This window comes from Colobus angolensis, unplaced genomic scaffold (assembly GCF_000951035.1).
Source record: "Colobus angolensis palliatus isolate OR3802 unplaced genomic scaffold, Cang.pa_1.0 Scaffold258, whole genome shotgun sequence".
NCBI lineage: Eukaryota > Metazoa > Chordata > Mammalia > Primates > Cercopithecidae > Colobus > Colobus angolensis.
The window spans coordinates 2551567-2574649 of NW_012115799.1; the positions used below are offsets into that span (position 1 = coordinate 2551567).

The 23083-nt window shown below is 34.3% G+C and overlaps 1 protein-coding gene across 2 annotated transcripts in view; it reads left to right on the top strand.

Annotated features, from left to right (window-relative positions):
- MDGA2 (MAM domain containing glycosylphosphatidylinositol anchor 2) overlaps positions 1 to 23083 on the top strand; it is an 825087-nt gene that overhangs the window by 590899 nt on the left and 211105 nt on the right. For both annotated transcript variants that reach the window (XM_011947064.1, XM_011947065.1), the window contains exon 7: positions 14119 to 14448. In XM_011947064.1, coding sequence (XP_011802454.1) covers positions 14119 to 14448 — 330 coding nt within the window. The remainder of the gene's footprint in view (positions 1 to 14118; positions 14449 to 23083) is intronic.

Genomic DNA, 23083 nt, shown 5'->3' on the forward strand with positions numbered 1-23083 from the left:
TATATAGCCTTTACCCAGCTTCACTGTTAGTTAAGAGTTTTTTTATTAACATTATCATTCTTTTTATAAATAAATGTTTTATGAGTCCTTTGAGAGTAGCTTGGAGATATAGTGCCCCTTTACACAAGACACTTTAGTGAGCATTTCCTGTATAACCACAGTATAGTTATTAAAAAATGTGGAAATTTTACCTTGACAAAATACTACTTCATCGATAGCCCACTATTCAAATTTTATCAGTTGTGTGATAATTTACAAAATTGAACAAATTTGTTCAGGTTAATTATTAGTTGTCAACAATCAATCTGATGACTACTTGGTAATAGCTTCAGATATGTCCCTTGTAGATGAAAAGCTTTACATGTGTTGTATCTTCCACATCACCAACCTAAGTGCTGTGACAGTTTTTTTCTGTGGAAGAGAAGGTGCTCAGTAAGACAGCAATATGAAGTACTTCCGTTTTCAGGAAGCTTGAGAGTCCATAGAATATAAAATATCTGGAAGAGGGTTTTCTTATAGACAAAGAATTGTGGCAATTCTTCAGACTCATTACATGAATTGGGGAAAGCATTATAAAAAAGATGACATTAGATCTGGGCTTCAGTGACTGGATCCAATGTGGACAGAGAGCATGGACAAGATGTCATATAAGGTGAATCCAACAGTAAGGGCAGATTCTGGGAGACTGAAAACAGTAAAGGAAAAGGCGGGGAAAGGTTTGATTATGTGGAGAATGTGTCATAAATGAAAGAGTGAGAAGGAAAAAAAAGATCAGACATACCTTAGTGATACAAGACATTTAATTGAGGAACATTGACTGAAGTGCTGCATCACATAAAAATCGAACAGGCATTGGGAAATAAGCAACTGTATCTCAGAGAGTTGAGACCAGAGGGTTTTACTTAAGTGGCACCTGTGCTGAGATAGAAACTATGGATGTAAAAGCAAGCTGTGAAGAAGTGATAGTGTAGACGGAGAGGAAACAAGAGGTGCCCAGATTCAGGACAAAGGAAATGGCAGTCTAATTAGTCTGGGAGCTATAAACAAAAGGTCAGAATAGGTTGTATACAGCAAATGCAGCAGGAGTTTGGACTGAGCTATCGCTCCTTAGAACATACTCTCCCTGGCAATTGTTAAAAGTTCTGTTACTGGGCCAGATGCGGTGGTTTATGCCTGTAATCCCAGCACTTTGGGAGGCCGAGGTGGGTGGATCACGAGGTCAGGAGATGGAGACCTTCCTGGGTAACACGGTGAAACCCCCTCTCTACTAAAAATACAAAAAATTAGCTGGGCGTGGTGGCGGGAGCCTGTAGTCCCAGCTACTGGGGAGGCTAAGGCGGGAGAATGGTGTGAACCCAGGAGGCGGAGCCTGCAGTGAGCCGAGATCGCACCACTGCCCTCCAGCCAGGGCAACAGAACAAGACTCTGTCTCAAAAAAAAAAAAAACCAAAAACTTCTGTTACTGGTGGGAATCAAAACTATGGAAAGAGGTTAAAAGTGAGTAGTTTATATATTACTATTTTGACAGTGAGAGGTAAAGAGAGTAAATAAGAAGTCGCTTCAGAAGATAAAGAAGTTGAGGAAAGGCTTTCTGTATTATATAGTTGTTGTTTCTTTGTTTTAATTAATGAAGAGGTTCTGATCATGTTCATAAATACATGGGAAAGACCTTACTGTGAGGAAAAAATTTAAGAGAAAATTGATGATGTGTGAATGATGTTCAATGCAAAGCTGGATCTGAGTTCAGAAGCACAATTTAAAAGGTCAGCTTTAGAAAGATTAACCCCACATCCTCAGAGATGGGAGGGAAATGAAAGTGAATGTTTGAAATCATAGAGAAACACATTTTGAAGGAATATGAGAGGATTGTCTAGAGTTATTGAAAGCTGAGCTGAAACCAATGGTTGGTACTGTAAGAATTCCTGTTCTAATACCCATGAAGCTGCCACGGTCTGGAATGGACTTCCGGCGTCGTAAACTGTCTTCCTTTTATAACTGAATTCCCGGGCACCACCAAATACATGAAGTCTTCTCTTACCATTTCACAATAATGAGTTGTCTTATAATAAAGTACTCTCACTCCTTGTCTTTATAAAATTTTTTGTTTCTATACTTTTCCCCACCACTAGGCTCTTCGTCTATGCACCCTTGGCAGCAAGAATAGTGATAGACATGTTGTGAGTGCTCAGAAATACGGAATAAAAAGCAGCTCACATCTAGTGTTTGGTTATTCTGTGTTGGGACTAGCATACTAGAGCTTCATGGATCAATTGTATGCTTCATAATTACAACTATTTTACAAATTTGGGAGATTGAGTCTCTATAGAGCTAACCGTACATTCCACTGCCAATAAATGATGAAATCATATTAGAACCAGGCAGTCTGACCCAAGAATACTTGCTCTTCACTGTTTTCAATGTTGACTCTCCCAGAAACCATTGCCACTCACAAAAAAACTTAATAAACTATTAATCGCTTACCCCTAAATTATGACCATATCAGGTATTTAGATATTCCCTAATGAGGATTGGTTACCTTCTTAATACTCAGTGTTAGAAATTCGTAGGTAAAGAAGGTTGACTTTAATGTGCTTAATATTGAGCACTCTACATTTTTATCATCTTCTGAAGAAATCTGGAAATAATAAGTGTTTTTGTGAAATTTTTTTCAAGCTTTGGCCATGTGGAAAGGAAGTAGTTCTATGTTAATCTATGTGAGATCATGTTAGACTCTTTTGTTAGGTATTATGAGAGCTTTTTTAAAATAATATTTCAAATATTATAATTAGGATTAACAGGCTTTTGAAGACCCTGTAAAGTAAAAAGATATGCTATGGCACTTTTTAGTTTGTGCTTTAATATCTCAATAATCCTTCTGGGTAAGCTGATGACCTGCCTTCTCTCTGTATTTCTAAAGAATGGTAGCATAAATGTTTTCAATAACAGAGGTTCTCAAACCTGAGAGTACATCAGAATCACTCAGAGGGGTTGTTAAAATGCAGATGGCTGGACTCTATCCCCAAAACTGAGGATTGGGTCCAGGGTGTCATCCAATAACTTGCCTTTCTAACAAATTCTCAGGTGATGCTGCTGCTATTGGACTAGGGTCCATACTTGGAGAACCAATATTTCAAACTATCACTATCATAGTTTTACTTTCAAAAAGTAGAGATAACTTTAGTGGATTACTGGTCTTACCATCAACTCATTTTTCTTTAAGAATGAGTTTAGACCAACTCCTCCAACATAATAGTCATTGTTTCTGTTAAATATGTCTTAACATTAGACTGACTCATGTCCAACAAGTCTCCAAGAAATGCAAACAATTGAATGCAAAATATTTTCTTGAGGTGCTCACAGTTTTTGCACTGAAAAAAATGTATTTTTATGTGTATAGGTACAATATAAGCTTTCTATAATGTCTCCCTCCACATGTATTCTTCTATCTACCTCACTACAGCGTCTAGGTCCTAGTTTGTCTTTTCTCCTTTCCAAGAATATGTTACTCTTATTTCTTATCAGTTAACTATTAATAAATATATTTTCATATATCTGTAACATTTAATATCTGCAAAACCTCCTCCCAAACAACAACAACCAACAGCCTTCCTAGGTCATTTTCATAGAACATAAACTTGTATTCACTCTTGTTTAATATTTACCCAGACAATGTCTTTGGAGTTTTCCTTAAATTGAGCCTGAACAACTATACGGTGATAACATACTCATTTGGTTCCTATATAAAGTTACAGTAGTTAGCTCACCTTGAGGTATGGATTGACAACTAGGATTGTGAATTTCATTGTTATGATTACTATAAAGAAGTGAGTAAAAATGCTACTTGTTGCATGTCTCCTTTATGCAGGTGCAGAAAATAAATTCAATTCAGATCCCTGAAACAGGAATAGTAATTTTTGTTTGTTGTTTATTTGAGGAATTAGAGTATTTTTAAGTCCCAGATACTGTGAATTGTGAAATTAATATTTCCCTCTTTGCCTTTCTTCCTGTAAAGAGTAAAGCCAATTTGTGGCCCAACTAACAATTATACAGAATGGAAAAGTATGTCTATACCACCATCATTTTGACCTATCTTATTTGCTTATTTGATAGAATTTTCTCATTAAAAAGAGAAAAAAAATCCACACACAATAGTATGTATTTTAAAAATATACTTTAAACACATCTAAAGAAAGGTAGGGTATACTTCTTCAAAAAGGAAAGGTTATACATTTCTATTTATAATACATATAACATATTAAATTTATTTAATTTTGAGTCTCTTCATGCCTCTGCAGTCCTGCCATCTTTTAATTAACCAACACATTCAGATCTTTGTTTTGTGGTTTATTATCAGAAACTCTATACCTGCAGGGCATTAAAGATTAAATAGAGCTTACCACATTGGAGAAGATAGCTTTATAAAGGGATTAAATTAACATCTTTAACTCTCAAATACTCTTGTGCTTATATGACATTCCACCTTTGAGCAACATACTGGGGTGTGTGTGTGTATGTATGTGTGTGTGTATGTGTGTATGTGTGTGTGTGTGTGTGTGTTATAACCATAAGTATTTCTTTGACATTTGAAATTTTGTAGCAACGAATTTCCTAGACTGATCCTATTTTCATCTATTTTAAAAATGCACATGATTAAATTTAATGTTGTAAAAGAAAAATTACACTGGACGCTTGTTAAAAATAACAAGGAATATTTAAAACCATTCCAATGGGGGAGAGATATTTAACTCAACTCAGGTGAAATAAAAGCAGGAGGATTTTTAAATCCTGGGTGAACTAATAGAAAGTAGTGGAATAGGCTGGGTGCGGTGGTTCACACCTGTAATCCCAGCACTTTGGGAGGTCAAGGCAGGTGGATCACTTGAGGTCAGGAGTTTGAGATTAGCCTGGCCAACATGGTGAAACCCAGTCTCTACCAAAAAAATACAAAAATTAGCTAGGCTTGGTGGCATACGCCTGTAGTCTCAGCTACTCAGGAAGCTGAGGCAGGAGAATCACTTGAACCCAGGAGGCAGAGGTTGCAGTGAGCCGAGATCACACCACTGCACTCCAGCATGGGTGACAGAACAAGACTATGTAAAAAAAAAAAAAAAGTACTGAAAGACTTTATGGGAGAGGTTGGTCAATGTGATTAAGACATCTGTCTTTCCTATTTGTCTCTTTTCACATTTCAAAGTTAGGCTCTTACCCTCCTCAGAGAATGGGAGATAGGGGCGATGTCTCAGAGACTTCAAAGATGATGATTGTATTTCAAAGGGGTGACTCCCAGATACTTGAGAAAAAACATTTTTGAGTTTCAGATTATTTACAACTTGATGGAACAGAGGAAGGATTTACAATTTCTCTAAATTTTCAAGTTTTCTAGCGTAAATGCTTTGTGAAAATGAGGACCAGGGGCCTATAGTAAAAAATAAATCTATGTAACAGAAGAGAAGGATGATTACTGGAGCCTGGGAAGGAGAGTGGTGGTGGCAGGGGTTGGGGGGAGGAAGATGAGCATGGTTAATGGGTATAAAAAAATAGTTAGAAAGAATGAATATGACCTAATATTTGATAACACAACAGGAGGACTGCAGTCAATTATAATTATTTAATTATACATTTAAAAATAACAAAGAGTATAATTGAATTGTAACATAAAGGATAAATACTTGAAGGGATGGATAACCCCACCCCACCCCTCCCAAAAAAAGAAAAAGAAATAAATCTATCTAAAGTTTAGTTAAAATAAGGGGAATGTTTAGATGGACCAGGTCAATAGTATTCACTTTTCATCTTCTTATCAGATAAGGTAATTAAGATAATTTATATAAATTCTTAGTAATTAAAGATATTTCTCATTTAGTCACTCAATATATCTAAGTTATTTTATTTGCTTTGTAGTGTTAAAATGAAAACGTATATTAAAATGATTTTAACACATTTTTCTTTTAAATTGAAATATGCACAAATCTGGTTGCAATATTCTACAGCTCAAGAAGCAAAACAAACAAACAACTATCTCATGTTCTAACATGGGCAGCAAAAGGAAAGAGAGAACATCAAGGAAAAACTCCGTGGCTTCCAATTATGGCAAAATAATTTAGAAAAATCCTACCTTTCTCAACAAGCCTGACTTTACAACTGCTGTTCAAATGATAGAACTGGGAGAATGTCGTGACAATTGTAATGTGAGAACAGTTCACTAATTTATTTTCTATTGTTAGAACTGTTCAAGTGGTAAAACTGAAATGAACTGTTCAAATGACAGAACTCAAATGAGCAAGGGAGACTCTCATGACAATTGTGATGTGAATTAGAACATTCCATTAATTTATTTTCTTAAATGTTATATCCTACCAGTTATAGAGGCCAGTATAAAAGAGGTGTTCAAGAAAGAAGAGCCAATAATGTAAAGTGACAAGAAGTGGAACGTGTGAATAATACAAACATGAATGGGAACTAGAAAAAATTGGATTGATTGATTAGGAGATCATTGCTAATCTTTGAGCCCTCACTGCCAGAGTAGCATCAGTGAAACCCAGCACATAAAGTATCCTAGTGAGTGAGTGCAACTGGTATGTCACCATTTTATCAAGCAATATGCCATAAATGGTTTGAGGGATTATTGGGGTTAAGAGAAGTGTTTTAAGTTTAGATGTGACCTAAACAAGTTTCCAGTCTGAGGGAATAGAGTATGGAGGAGGAGATACTGATATTTCAAAAGAAGTGGCCAACTGAATGTAGGGCCTCAGGGTACCATGAGAGAGGTTGGCAGAGGGGCAGAATCACTTTGGGAAGGGAAAGGGCACTGCTTATGAGACAGAAAATAAAAAAGCTCAAGAAAGGTAATGAAAGATTTTAGATTAAGTTAGTCTCATTATCTCATCTAATTTTCACTACTACATGATCAGTTTCATAAATATTAAGGATGTATTATTTTCAAAAGGATTTCAAATGAATTATATTTTGTACCAATCTTTCTCAGCTGCCGTTCATCTGGTGGCTGTTTCTAGTCCTAGGTATTTAGCAACTAATAAAAAATATAATATACCTGAACACATTCTCATTTCTCATAGTGAAAAAGTATTATTAAATTTCATAGAAAAAGTGAGCTCAAAATACCCACTAATTTTTAACATTAGAGGACCAGCAAAGTGATAATCTTCTATTCAAATAACTGGTGCTAAGGTATCATGCTAATTCAAATACCATTTACATGGTAGCCACATGTAAAAGATTTTTATTTATGACACCAGTATAGACATTTTGGTAATTTGTCAGCAATATATATATTTTTTCCCTACTTAAAATAGGGCTAAAATGGCAAAATAGAGCTAGGAATGGCAAAATAATAATGATAATAATGTTATTATTATTGTAGTTCACTTTTTCTCCCTTCTTAAGAATTTACCTCAAAAAGCATAATTTGTGCCTGCCTAAAACGTCCTTTCTTTCTTTAATTCTTACCCAAAATGCTTACCTGCTGATGTTCTATTGAGAAAGGATATTCAAAAGACATTTTCAATTCAACCATACTATGCTTAAACAATTTAAATGATTAACTGTACTAATTAGCTTTGAGTAAATTCACAAAATAAATAAAGCCTTGATACTTTATAATTAAATAGAACCCCAACTTCATTTCATCATCTGATTCTACATTTTGATGATTGGGGTGCTATGTTAAACCACTTTCAGGAAAAGGTGTAATGTATTTTTGTTCTTGCATTATTAATGAACTTCCATTCAGACTAGATTGGCAATTGGAGTTGTTAGAAATAGAAAAGTGAGTATAAGAATATTTAATAGCATATCAGAGAAAAAAAATTTAAAAGACCTTCCTGCTCATATCCATTTTCTAGAAGCTTTAATACTTTTAAGACTAACACTGCATATACTTTTTATAATAACATAAGATATAAATAAATTAACTCAGATTATTATTTCTTCAAGCAAATGAGAAAGATTAAGTCTTTTTGACACCAGTGCTTGGAGTTGTACAAAAGCTGATGCATTTAACTTCTTTTTAATGCTGTTTGCATATTGCAAAATGTACATTTCAGAGACAGCAACAAATTGATAAGTTAATTTTGTTTTCTAAATTGTTGGTTAGAAAGAAAGAGGCATGCGGCCTTTAGTGTAGGTGAGTTTATTAGATGACTCTGAAATATATTTTTATAACTTCAATGTACCATTACTTATTAACTTAAAAAATTAAGATCATTCCCAAGCCCTTTAGCTTTTTAAATAATAAATATTATTTTCACTAGAGTCACACACCTTGTTGAGTATTTCGTGATGTTCATAAGGGAAATGCCTACAATATTAAGAATGGAATCTAATTTTAGTGTCTTTTCACTGATTCTCTTTGACTGATAGATTTTCTTAGGTCATTGTTTCCCAAACTTTATTCTCTGGGATGCTAGTCCTCAAAGAGATGCTCCATAAATAAAGGGTCCCTTGGTAGATGCAATCACCTCTCTAATAATGTGACAATGTGCATGTTAGCATGTTCAAAGCGCTGAAAAGTTTGAGAAAAATGCAAACTTTTATTCATATAGTCAATCTCCAAACTTCGTTACACTTTGGTTTTTGGTTTGTTTGTTTGTTCGTTTGTTTGTGTGAGATGGAGTTTTGCTCTTGTCATCCAGGCTGGAGTACAGTGGTGTGATCTCGGCTCACTGCAACCTTCAGCTCCTGGGTTCAAGAGATTCTCCTGCCTCAGCCTCCCAAGTAGCTGGGATTACAGGTGCCCATCACCATGCCTGGCTAATTTTTTGTATTTTTTAGTAGAGACGGGGTTTCACTGCCTTGGACAGACTGGTCTTGAACTCCTGACCTCAGGTACTCTGCCCACCTCAGCCTCCCAAATTGCAGGCATGAGCCACCACACCTGGCCTACACTTTGTTTTAACCTTTTTCTGAAAAAGATTTAGGCAAATACTATTTCAGACAACGTAAATCTGCTTAGATGTCAGTTTTTCTCCTTCTTCCATCTTTCCTCAGACTATCAACTGATTATCAGTTGAGTAATTGTCCATATTTGCTCAGAAATGATTATCTGAAGCATATAAACAAGCCCTTTTAGATGAAATCCTCCTTTACAAAGAGAGTTGTTTGATAGTTGATGTCCCATACACATAGCTAACTAGTCAGTGGATGTGCTAGAATGAGGTTTCTGGTGTTGTGTACAGAATTCTCTTCCTCACATATATTCCCGTGTTGATGCTGTTTGTTCATCAAGTGTTATTCTGTCCACACAACAAAATCGCTGAATGCTTGAGGACATCAAATCTGTTCTTTTTCCTATTCTATTTCCCCAGATGCATCTCAGAACACACGACTGCAACACAAAATCAAAATTAACAGGAACTTATCATACTGTTGACATCTATAAAGTTAATGCTTTGAAATGTCAATTATAATTAAATTCAATAAAGTGTATTGAGTGCCAACTGTAACAAAGCACCATATTCAGGATTTGGGGGCAATGAAGAAGAGTAACGTGTACCCACTCCAACCCCAGGTGTCCACAGTCCTATTGAGGAGAAAGATAGGTTGCTAGTTACAGTAGGACAGATTATACGTAGTATCATTTACTACTTTTTAAGTTGCTTTGCTGATGTAACCTATTTCCAACTGCTTATTTAATTAGCATTTGGTGGGTCAGGAAAATACTTCATCTTTCACACATAGATATTTTTATTTTCTTCAACAAAGAATAAATAAATAGGAAATTGATTTTTATTTATCTGATTACACTATTAATGATTTCTATATCCAGATCTCAACAAGGTTTTGTCAGTTCTTTAGGTTGTCTAGAATCCTAAAACCTGATTATAAAACATAATCGATTAAGACACTCTTTTCAGCAATTGATCAACCTGAAATGGTGATCAGTGATCACTCTGTATCTTATCATTCTTCTGAAATAGATACTTAACAGAAGCTTAAAAGCTGACACCTCATATTTATTATCTCCAAAGAGACATTTTTCACATTAAAGTATAAGACTGTTGTCTTTTTTTGTTCTGCCAATAAATTTTAGTTTATTATTGAATTACTATATATTGCATACTTCATGGAACATTTGACCAACGAAACAGTGTATGTTATAATTTTAAATCTACAACTACAGTCAAGATACAATCTCTCAGTCTCCTCTTTGTGGAAGCCACAAGCCTAGACTTCTCTGAAGGCAGTGTTCCCTCTTTCAAGCATAAGTTCAAGATGTAATCTACTTTTACATAACTGAAGTCTTCCATTGAACCACTGACATTCACGTTCTTAGGCATGGACTCTTATTTCTAGGGAAGGTCAACAACAAACCCTACCCAAATTTTTACAGTGAGTAGCCTCTGTTTCAGTACATGGGTTTCACTCCATTTACAGAGCACATCTGTATAGCCCGAAGAAGAAGGATTTCAGTAAGTGCAATTGGAATGTCCTTGCAAGTAAACTGCTAAAAAATGAATGTAGGCCAAGCCTGCATTCAATTCACAATATTAAAAAAAGGGAGGCTATAGTTACATTGCAGTGTTTCCAAACTGATTATCCAGAACAGAGGTTCAACTTGATGCCAATCTTTTACATGCACTGCCAGACTAAACAAGTACCTTTTAAGGTTCATCCATCACGATTTATGATACATTAAGCCAAATCTAATGTTCTCTCAGGCTGGTGTTAGGGGATTTTCAATATTCAGACTGAGAAATTGCATCTGGGGAAAGGGATTTCTCCGATCCTTTTTCCATAGAATTTCTTTAGTTCTACAGAGTCTCGTTAAGTCTATTGGACCTCTGTTATACTCCAGTACTAATCACAGATTGATTTTAAAAGTTTGAAATCTTAACTGGAAGCAGGAAATGACTTTAAATTAACATTACATGAACTACTATAAATTGTTCACTGAAAAAGAGAGTGTTTAATTGTAAACGAAGGAACCTGCTGCCCACTTGATTAACTACATTAAACACTCTATATTTTCAAAACTCAAGCTCAATTGTTAATAAGCTATTTCTCACAATGTGTCTCTAAGGGAGCCTAACTCTATCACCTTCTATTTTTATAAATGATGTGCTTGATCCATAAAAATTAGATTGCCCATCTTGGACTACGTAGACATGAAAAACTGGAATTAGGTTGCAAGTTCTCAATGTACCCAGACCTAGTTTACAAAGCTATGCTCTTAGTTTTCTGAGCTTAGTAAGAAAACAAAATTTCTCTGACCTCTGTTACTATATATGAGTACACACACACATCTTTTGTCTGAACATTTCTTTTTTGTATGCAAAATCAGTTACATTATTTTGTTAGAGGGACAACATAAACAGAGAAATGACTATCTATTAAATAATCTATGTTGGTTATTCTGATATTTCTTAACTTGAACTCACTTAGCAGACTTGTTTCTCTTTTTCACTTTAGATTCTGTGTCATTTGGAAGACTAGTACAATAGACTAAGACTTAGGCCAAATCATAGAATTATCTGATACTAAGATTAACCAATGTTTTTTGCTGTGAGTTCATTCTTAAAAGCATGCTTGATTATATTGCTTTTTATTAATTTGTATAATTGTATATTATATATGATCTTAGGTATTAATTGATTATGGGTTTATAGTCTCTAATATTTTTACTTTGGGTTTTAAAGTTGTTATATTCTATAACACATAATACAGATACTGATTTCATATTTTTATCAGTGTTTTTTGAGTTGTTTAGTATTTTAAATCTAATTTGGTAAGTTTACAGTTCTCTCAATGTCACTTTAATATGTCACTATGCAGAGCACAGAACTAGAAAACAATAGCTGCATAGTAAATAAATGACAACCACTTAAACATCTCAGTTTTGTGTGTGTTTACTTATGCAACCAACATATATCTTTGTAGTGAAAACTATTCTAAAAAGTATCCCATATGAACCCTGATATTAATCATATAGTTATTAATAAATTAATATATGCAATAGTAAAACTTTCAAAATATGACTTTAAAATTTCTCTTTAAAACAGGATAAAGAAAATCCTTGGCAAATGAAAGGAAACTCTCCTTTAAGTGTTACAGTGTTAATAAAAGTACATGCTCCTGACATATTAAATTTTACATCTGTTTTTAAAAGAAAATATATTTTTACTCATATGATTTGCTTTGTACTGTAAAACTTCCATTACATTGGCATTGTATGAGCACAATTGTTATATACCAAATATAGCAGCCAGATATGGACATTTTCATCACATTTCCTTTCCCTAATACAATGCAAAGTCATACTTCAGTGCCTGTGAAAATATAAATATATGATTCTAGGTAACAGAATACCAAAATGTATCCTAATTTCACCCTAGAGCAACTTACTGATAAAGATATGGTTAGGGGTAAATAAGATTCATAAGTTGCATTTTATTATGAAAAAATGTAACAAATGACAGTATGAGAATGTGATTTAAGTATTTGTCTTCTCATGTTTTCATTAAGATTAAAGCTTAGTGCATTTTCTAAACAATAATTTAGAGAGACTGTCCTCTGAGATTGAAACTTCTTCAGGCATATAAAACATTTCATCACTATATATGTCTGTGGTTTCTCTAGACATGAGTATCGTAAGTGTTGTGTGAATAAGTTGGCCTCTAATCTATGAATCTGCAAGCTGTAGTACATGAGGGCCATGGTTATGTCTATTTCATTCATGTCCTGTAGTCAGAACCCAGCCTAGGGGCTAGTCTTGAGAAGGAGCCCTTCAAATAAATGAAAAAGAAAGATACATTGTTTTTGATATCTATTTATATCTTCTTGTTAAGATGCCAACAAGAAAGCACATGAAAATATTTGAGGCTAAAGAGTTTTAAAACCTAGAAAAGTTTTTCAGATTTAAAAGTATATTCATCTCTAGTTCATTCTGCATGATTTTATAGATTTTCATAGTTCTCACTGGTTTTATTGGACTAACGACAAAAATGTGGTTAAACTAAAGAGGGGCTATCCAGAATGCTGTTAGCAGCCTTCTAGTGTCTGCAGGTCCACTAAATTCATGGCATTTTTGACAATATCATTACATATTTGGGCTTAATGGTAAAAGTGAATGACCAATATTTTATCCTGATAATTGTGTTTCACTGTTTATGCTACATTTTGTCATGTGGGGATAGTCATGTTAAAGGAGAGGGAAATGGGGAAGATGATGAAAAAAAGGAAAAATGTGTGCATAAGAGAATCACTATCACAAAAGAGAGAAAATACTTTTCCGTATTGAGTACTGTGGTATCATTCAACGTTCAGGCCCTTACTAGAAAGCCTATAGATGCTCCCTTGGCAGCCTTCTGGTAGTCATTATTACTGATCTCTTGTGAAAACAGCACTGCATTTAGACCTAGAAAACACTTCTGTTAGCATACAAACCTGTTTTCTAAGCTATCTGTGGAGAGGTTCTTTTGGTCATCTGCATTAGAGAGCCAACAAACTGTTTTAACTGGAAACATCTATGTGTGGTAGAATAGAAAAGTTCATAGAAAATGTTTCGAAAATGCTTTTTGCCCCAGGGTTTTTTTTTTCAGTTCAGATTATTTCAATATATGAAAATGTTTCATGAATGTGAATGGACTCAAATGTTACCAAACTAGTGTTGGTCAACATGTAGATACAACTTAGGAGAATGTTCATATGTCCTTTGTGTAATATTTGAGTTGTTTGGAAAATTATACAATAATTAAGTAATGACATAGGGAAATAATTAGATTAAATGAGATCCATATTCTTACTTTTAATTTTAATACCCTATGACTACATAGAATCTGTCATTTGTTCAAAATTAAATGTCAATATTTAAGTATAATTGCACATAGACCTAAGGCATTACTTTTGATATCACTGGAAAATATTACCAAATTTATAAAAATCAGTGTTCACAGTCTTTAGTTGACTTAGATTTTTTAAGATTATTTCTGGATTACCTAAATGAGGTCTACTGATTCACACACTACTTGGCTATAACCAAGAAATATATGTATACTTTGTTTGGTTTTACTTTATTTCAACTCAGAGATGATTATCTAGAGTGAATGAATCCTTAAAATTATGAAAGTAACACTAACTCCTTATGGAATTTTTATGTTGTAGCATTAAAAAAAGGACGATTTTGGATCACACCAGATCCTTATCACAAAGATGACAACATCCAGATTGGCCGTGAGGTGAAAATATCTTGCCAAGTAGAAGCTGTTCCTTCTGAGGAGCTAACATTTAGTTGGTTTAAAAATGGTCGTCCATTAAGAAGTTCTGAGCGGATGGTCATTACGCAGACTGATCCTGATGTCTCTCCAGGAACAACAAACTTGGACATCATTGATTTAAAATTCACGGATTTTGGGACGTACACATGTGTAGCATCTCTGAAGGGAGGAGGAATATCTGATATCAGTATCGATGTTAATATATCCAGCAGCACAGGTAAGAGGCATATATTTATGATGTAAAAGATGTTCACATTTAGAATAACTGAAGTTTAACAGATCAAGTAGTTTTTAGTTAAAAATATTTTTTCCCTTTTACATTTCCTAAAAACAAAATTATAATGTTCTGAATGCTCAATGAATACTAGGTTCTGAAATAGTGATTTCATCTGTTTTGATGTGGATTTACATGAGATTTTACAGAAATTATCCAAATAAAATTAATAGCATTGACTAAGATAGATATAGTCTTCTAATAATACTAGTATTTCATCAAAATACTCTGAAGAATCTAAAATTATATTAATAAAGTTAAACAGCAAATGTCTAGAGTTAAGACAATTTTCAGACATTTTAAAGAAAGCATAAATACATAGTGCTAAGAAGAAAATACTGAGATAATTTAAGACTGTTTAGATGCAAAATATGTAAGAAATGTACCCTACACTAACAAAAATTGATATGTTAAAGTTGTAGTCAGATGTGATTTTTTTTTTGCAGAATCATATGGTGAAATCTGTTCATAATGAAAATAGTTAAGTACGAAAATATATTGGAGTGAAATTCTTTCTTTTAAAGTTAAAAACGAAAACATGTTATTAGTTTTTTCTTGATTAAATGTACATCTGTTGACAAGGAAAATTACAGGGATTTGTTGGAGGAGGGTTCATTCAGATGCTTTAAAGCCCTGTGATTCTCTGAGGCACGAGCAGCGCACATCCAGAGTTCCAAAGTAGCTGTATTTGTTTTGCCAACTTGTTACCAAATTGAATGTTAATGGAAGATTTTTACATCATTCAAGATAAATAATATGTGTTGAAAACATAGAGACAAATGTAGTAGACACATGATCAGGCAGCATTTTGTATCTTGTACATTGAGGTATTCACCTATAATTTTGTGCCTTCTCATGGTTCCAAATTGCAGTGAACACTGGATTGATTTTACTTCTTAAGAATAGAAGCTTATGATTCAGGCTGACAAAAGTGTGCTAACTTTGCACAATTGTGCTTTGTTCCTAAAAGATATTCAATTTTTTTCATCTATAACTAAAACAAAAGGAAATTAGGGTGATGAAAATTACTTGTGTTTGGACATTATTTCTTTTCTAGCTTAAAAAAAAAGCTAGAGACAAAAAAAAACAAAACTTTTTTTTTTTTAACTTAACTGACATTTAAACATTGGTGCTAGCACTAAGAGAGGGATTCTTTTAGGAGCTCTAAGGGAAAACTGTTGATACACACAGTCAGTTATTACTTGTTTATGTATTCATTCAATCAACATATATCCATTGATTCTTCACTTCAGTGTGCTAGGTGACACTGTACACTGTACTATATGACATTCCAATATGATATTTCCTGTAAGAGAGTAAGAGCAATTTTGTAGATCCAGGATAATTTGTCCTCATTTTCTGAGGGATAGTTTCCAGAAATGTTCTACATTTAATCAAAACCATTGCTTTGTTTGGTTGGGTTTTGCTTTTTTTTTTTTTTTTTTTCTTGTTTCCTTTGCAGAACCAGTGACACAAAGCTCAGATCCAAAGAATCAATGCTTTTATCTAAAAGAACTCCTTTGATGGGAGCACAGTTTATATACCATTAAACTTAGACAAAAGATGGAGCACAGAATGGAGAGAAGAAAGCAGCATTATATATAGGGCTCACAAAATGAGCCCTAACATTTATTTTTAAATATACTAGTTATATGGCCTGTTTGAAACTATGTGTTATATGTAACAAAATAGTAAAGATGACCAACATTGATTTGTGAAATGTCCAATAATCCTTTAAAGAAAATTCAATATTAGTAATAAGAGATTGGTTGTAATCATTAAATTTTCTTAACTATCATTCATTTGCCTGGCTACCAAAGGTAGCACTATTGGAGATAAAAGAAATATATTGTCTTCTTCCAAAACACTACCCCTGGAAAGCCCCCACTTACTACAGATAGATGTGGTTTCTCCATAGAGTGGAAGCTCCACGAAGTCTGAGATTTTGTCTGCATCAATCATTGCTATAATCTCAATAGCCAAAACAATACATGGCACATAGAAGGTACTAAATAGATAATTATTAACTAAGAAAATGACTAATTTATGCATATGCCTTTCATTTTAGGTTTTCTTTCCTCCCATTGTCTCTGTAATATAGACATTTACTGTTCCTCTTACTGCCCTTGTTGTAATTCCTTACTGACTTAAAGTTATTTGATAGATAAATTTATAGTGACTTAATGTTTTATCACTCCCAAAGACAGGAGCAGCTTCTCAATTAGTAGTGTCCAGTGAAAATAAAAATACCTGCCCCTTTTTCAAAAATTAATAAATTCACTATGGCAACATCAGAGCATTAAGGCAAATTTGGGGCTCTTCTTAATGTGGCTACACAGATGGCAGACTCTTGAGTCTAGATGGACCAGGAGATTGTATTGTGATAGAAGACCTAGAGAAGATGATGCGTAAACTAAAGAGTGAGTTACTGAAGACAATTACATATTCTGTCTTCAAGCCAAAACTGACTTTTGATGTTCCAATTTGCTTACAATAGAGTGGAATACTAGAATGCAGTATAAAGTTCTATAAATCTGAGATTGTATGATTCAACTGACATCATTAAAATGATTTTTATCCCAATACTATTGAAGACTGAAGTGCTTTAATATGAAAATAGATGTATTCTAGGATATAGTTTGAACAGTGAAAATGAATAAGCTATAGCATGAAAGGAAATCTTGGATTATATCAATTTTATGAACCCTGGAGGATACTGAGGAAATTCGCACAAATGGGGTGAGTGAGTCAAAGAAAAGGAAACAATGATGTAAGACATAAATATATATGTGGTGTTGTGTTAGATTCTTGGTTTTTGCTAGTATTTCTATTATAAGAAATTGAGCATTGACCAAACGGTCAGTAGCTTACCTGTGTGCTAAGCATTTCTTTATGTTAAATATAAGGCATTTTAGGGAGACATTTTAAAACATTTTGAACATTTCTGAGCTTTTTGTTTTTCGTATAAAATCGTACATCAAATCTCAATTGTTACTGTGTTGTTTATTTTTCCTCTCTCTTTAATTCTTCATCATTCAATTTGAGTGTTACTATGTTTTAAGAGACATATAATGATATTTTTAAAGTAGAGGCTGAGGTACCACAAGGCATTTTTACCTAAGACAGAAAATCATTTTTCTTAAATGACAGAGCCACATTTCAACATATGTTTTTGATGACTTTTAAAATTGAAATACAAAATATTTCAGGGAAGTAAATCCTAATTTACAGAATTATTCATATTCTTAAAACATAGTGATTTGATTTTCAAAGACAGTTTAGGCCCAGGCATGGTGGCTCACACCTGTAATCCCAGCACTGTGGGAGGCTGACTCAGGAGGACTCCTTGAGGCCAGAAGTTTGAGGCTGCAGTGGGCTACCATGGCACCATTTCACTTCAGCCTGGTTGACAGACCAAGCCTGTGTCTCACAAAAGCAAAGCAAGGCAAAGCAGGGCAGGGCAGGGCAAGGCAAGGTATGGCAGGGCAGGGCAAGGCAAGGTATGGCAGGGCAAGGCAAGGCAAAGCAGATTGGAGAGGAGAGAAGAAGGGAGGGGAGAGGAGGGGAGGGGAGGGGAGAGAAAGAAAAGGAAAGAAGAGAGAAGAGAGGCCTCATGTATTTTGGAGTTTGAATTTGATTGAATGATAAAAACTATGATATATATGATTATAGGTTGTCTTTCACATTAATTGAATATTAGATACCTTTTTCCTCCTGATTCTTTAAACATGCAAATTGTTTCATTGGGAGTATTTTTTTTTATTTAAAATGAGTGTTTCCCTTAGATTTCTTTCCTATATTACTGCTACATACACACTCTGTGTTATATGGTGATAGTACAAATGGGCCTTGCCCTTAAGGAGCTTAAAATCTAAATCGTCAAGACAGATTACATAGAAACTAGGCAATATGTAGTGGTTGCATACTGTGCTTAAAGCTTGTTCGGACTTCTGTAGAAATTGTGAATTTTTTGTTCATGTGAATATAAGAAACTTTCACAGAGAAATGACATTTGAGATAAATGTTGAAAAAAGTAGCATTGTGCTAGTGACAGTGGAAGGTAGATATATTTGGCAGAATATATAGGATGAAGAAAGTCTCAAGAATATTAAAGTGATAATTATTGTTTTTACTGTAGGACTGATATTCACTGATAGGAATATAAGCAAATTATATTGGTTTCTCACAACTTTATAGTTTTTTTTATTACTGAAACTATATTTTATCTGGCTAGACTGTAGGTAACTTAAAATCGTTATAAATGTTTCAATTAAAAATTAAATATACTGAAACTTTAATGGCTACAATTCGATTTTATAAAATAAAAAAACTTCACATATTTGCTGAAAAATACATGTGAATTTTAGCCTAAAATTTTGACGAAAGTTAAATTCTTAATTATTGTCACTTGATTGTCACACATTTGCAAAAAAGTAATTGTTATACAGCAGTAGACTTAATTTTCAGAGGCATTGTTGCAAAATGTCTCATTGCTTCTTACAGTATTATTCCATGGTAGAGTCCTTGGATGCTCATTAGCTTGCATTTATTTCTTCACATAACTTGACAAACTTGTAGGTTTATAGTAAACTCAGAAGCATCTGCATCGTGCTTTGAAAACCTAAACAGTGAAACTGCTGATCTGTGGAATTCCCATGATGAGACATCTGGTGGACAAATATAGCAGAAGACTCAATACACATTCTGATGATTTTTTTTTTCTACCTTGTTAGAGCACATGGACATTTTATAGGCAGAAAGTGGATCCAAATTTAGAGGTTTAAACAAGAAGCTGAAGCATAGGCATAGGTGCATAGTGGTCACCAACTGAGAAAATCTGTTCAAAATTTTAGTTTGCTGCCACCTATCTAGTTACTATAATTATTTTATTTAACCAGTGTCTGTACAAGTATTCACATCTGCAAAATGACAGTTGTTGGTAACACAGGACAGGACTACAGTACACAAGAAAGAAGAATAGTTAGTAAACAGGAGGGCAACAGAAAAAAAATTACTAAGTCCACTTAATTGGATTTGCTTCCTTGTCCTTTTCCCAGTTAAGGAGAAATAGAAACTCATGAAATTCTGCTGATGAAAACTGAAGTTCTATAGAATGGCTATATTAAGGTATAGGTTATTTTATGTAAGTAGAAGTCCTAAGACTATCACATAAAATACCCTGACAAACCTTTGATCAGAGGAAGCTACCCTGAAATCAAAAGTTATGTAATTAGCATCTGAGTTACTGAACAGGGAAACAATTTCTTTCCTTGTATCCAAAATTGTGAAGTACAATCCATGACCTCTGAATTAATGATGGACATCAGAGGCTGGCAAACATTTTGTAAAGGGCTGGATAGTAAATATTTTCAGCTTTTCAGTCCATATGGTTTCCGTCACAACTATTCCACTCTGCTATGATAATGGGCAAGCTGCCATAGGCAATAAATGAATGGGCACAGCTGTGTTCTAATAATACTTTATTTATAAAAACAGGTGGTAGCTGTATTTTGCCCACAGGCTATAATGCATTGACCTCAAACCTACACTTTTGATACCTATTAATTCAGAAAGAAAATAATTACAAAGCTGAACCTCATGGGCTTACTAAAAAAATTAAACTCACATGTAACTGCTACTTTACTATACAAACATTAATAAATTTTGTAAGATTGAGGCAAAATCTTATTAACAGATATAATCTAGCGTTTGCTTTAATAAACTACAGAAATTATATGGGAGCACACAGAATAATGTTATTGAATCTGGTCAGCAAGAGTTCCATAGAGCAGGTAGCATCTGAGCTGGATTAAGAATAAGGCACTAGATCTTAGAAGGAAATGAATCTCATTAGATCTTACTAGCTCACATTCACACAATCAAGAATGACCAAAGTATTTATCAGGGCAGCAATATGATCTGATTTGTGCTTTGGGGACCTATTCAGTTGGTGAATCTTCAGAGTTCAGAAAAGAGACAATTAGAGAAATGATGGTGAAGAAATAAAAGAGAGTTTCAAAAGACATTCTTAAGGCTTAACAATCAATCTGACAAAGACAGCTTTTCCTGTTTCCCAAACAGTGAGACTTTGCATCGTGACAGAGTATTCAGTGAATTATTTGAAGATAATGTAACAGAGAAAGGCAAAACACTCTTATTAGAAAAATTGCCTGAGTGACAGAGTGAGAGCTGTTGAGAAAAAAAGAAAGAAAAGAAAAAAAATTGGACAATGAGGACAAGCAATATTTTATGTATAGTGGCTAGGTAAGAAAAAAAGATACAGAAAGCTTAGCTAACAAAGAAAGCTTTGAGACTCAGGAACAACATCTGAGAAGTCAGTTAACCTCTTTGCATGTTAGATTTCTTATCTCTCCACCACGGGTTTGAAATATTTACAAGACAGAGCTTGAGGAAACAGAATGAATAAAGGGAGCATGAGAAAAAATTCTGCAGATTGTGTGTGAAGGGTACCACTTATTCAGCTGAATGGATAGATAGTAATCAGATAAGGTGCTGGGTAGTCCTCACAACCTCTCATAAAGGGATAGTTAAGTCAATGACCAATGTTCTTAAGTCAATTTAAGAAAGAGCCTGATTGACATCAGGCAGACTAATGCAGTGCAGAGTCCAGGCCCAAATTTACCTCCTAGTAGTTTTATGACTTTGGTCTGGCTGGGCCTCAAAACTTTTCATTTATAGAACAATGAGATCAGCTGGAGAACTGATTTCCAAGTAATGTTTTAATGGCAATTTGGAGTATTTGCAAGTGCTACTGAACTGCAGAGAGAAGGGAAATAACCAACAGAGATTTTTACTCATTTCTTCCTTTTCCAACTTCAATCAGAGTAAAATATGTTTCTCTTGTATACATAGAACTTCTATGTAAGATTATATTTGGACAAAGGATTCTGATTCTCAGCCATATGTGTGTGTGTGTGTGTGTGTGTGTATACTCACACAAACACATATATATATACACACATATATATACACATACATACACACTAGTAGTATTTACTACTCATAGTTGAAAGCCATTGGCTTAGATGAATTCTTCCATTCCTTTTAAGTATGTTGTTTTGCTACTATGATCCCAAAATGTTATGCCTCCATCATTTAGAATACAGTAATGTCATATAAAGGATTTATGTCTGTGAGAAGGTTTGAGAGAACAAAGTGGTTTGAGATTAGTTGTAGCTAAAGGGATGGTGAAACATCTTCATGCTTCTGGTGAGCAATTAGGAAATCAGTTCTGATGATCAGGAAAAGGTCAGAACTAAAACAGACTTCACAAGTGATTGTATTAATTTGAAACAGATGGTCCCACCCAAGAAGACAATAAGAAGCAAAGCTATTACTGTCCATGGAGATGACAGCAAAAAGAAGAAACCATGAAGCAAATGAGAAGACTGATCAATGGAAATCAAGGAAAATAAGCTCTCTAATTTGAGTAAAAAAAAGAATATCGGCCGGGTGCGGTGGCTCATGCCTGTAATCCCAGCACTTTGGGAGGCCGAGGCGGGTGGATCACGAGGTCAGGAGATTGAGACCATCCTGGCTAACACAGTGAAACCCCGTCTCTACTAAAAATACAAAAAATCAGCCGGGCGTGGTGGTGGGCGCCTGTAGTCCCAGATACTCGGGAGGCTGAGGCGGGAGAATGGCATGAACCTGGGAGGTGGAGCTTGCAGTCAGCCGAGATTGTGCCCTTACACTCCAGTCTGGATGACAGAACGAGACTCCATCTCAAAAAAAAAAAAAAAAAATTCATGCAGTGGAAAGCTTTTTGTATTTAGAGCATCTTCATAGCCTTCGGTACTTCTTTATCTGCATGAAAATAAATGTGAATGATTGTATTTGTCCCAGAAACCATAATATTGATGCATAGATTTTGATAATGGAAGTGAGCCCTTATTTTCATTTAAGTGAAAGGATTGAATATGAAAAGAGTGAGGGAGTATGAAAGAGACAGAATGAGACAGAGGAATAAGAGGAAAAGAGGAGAGGGGAAAATGGGAAGGTCAAGATAAGAGGTCATCAGAGTTTAAATAGAGTATTTTGGTATGAAGAACATACATCTTCAGATTATGTGGCATCTTCTTCAAAAAGCCACAGGTAGCATTATAGACACTCATAGAAGGTGACAATTATATGAATCCTCTTTTCAAGAAGACCATTTAAAGGAGTGAAAGGGATTATTTAAAGCATTGTTAGTTGCAAGTTGTTTTGAGAAGCATAAGTTATATCAATATTTTATTATTGATATTTTGAGGGACATAAATATAAAAATGGGGAGTATTCTATTATTTCCTATAATCATTCAGTAAACATTAAACATGTTTTTCTATTAGAATTTTTCACATAAAATTGAATCTGTATTACTATGGAAAGAACATTGGATTTATAATTTCCCTCCAATTATCATCTGAAAATACTCCAATATTTTCCCCAAATATCAGAACAAAGGTTTGACTTTACAACTTATTGTTTAACAGTGGTTGGCCGGGCGCGGTGGCTCAAGCCTGTAATCCCAGCACTTTGGGAGGCCGAGACGGGCGGATCACGAGGTCAGGAGATC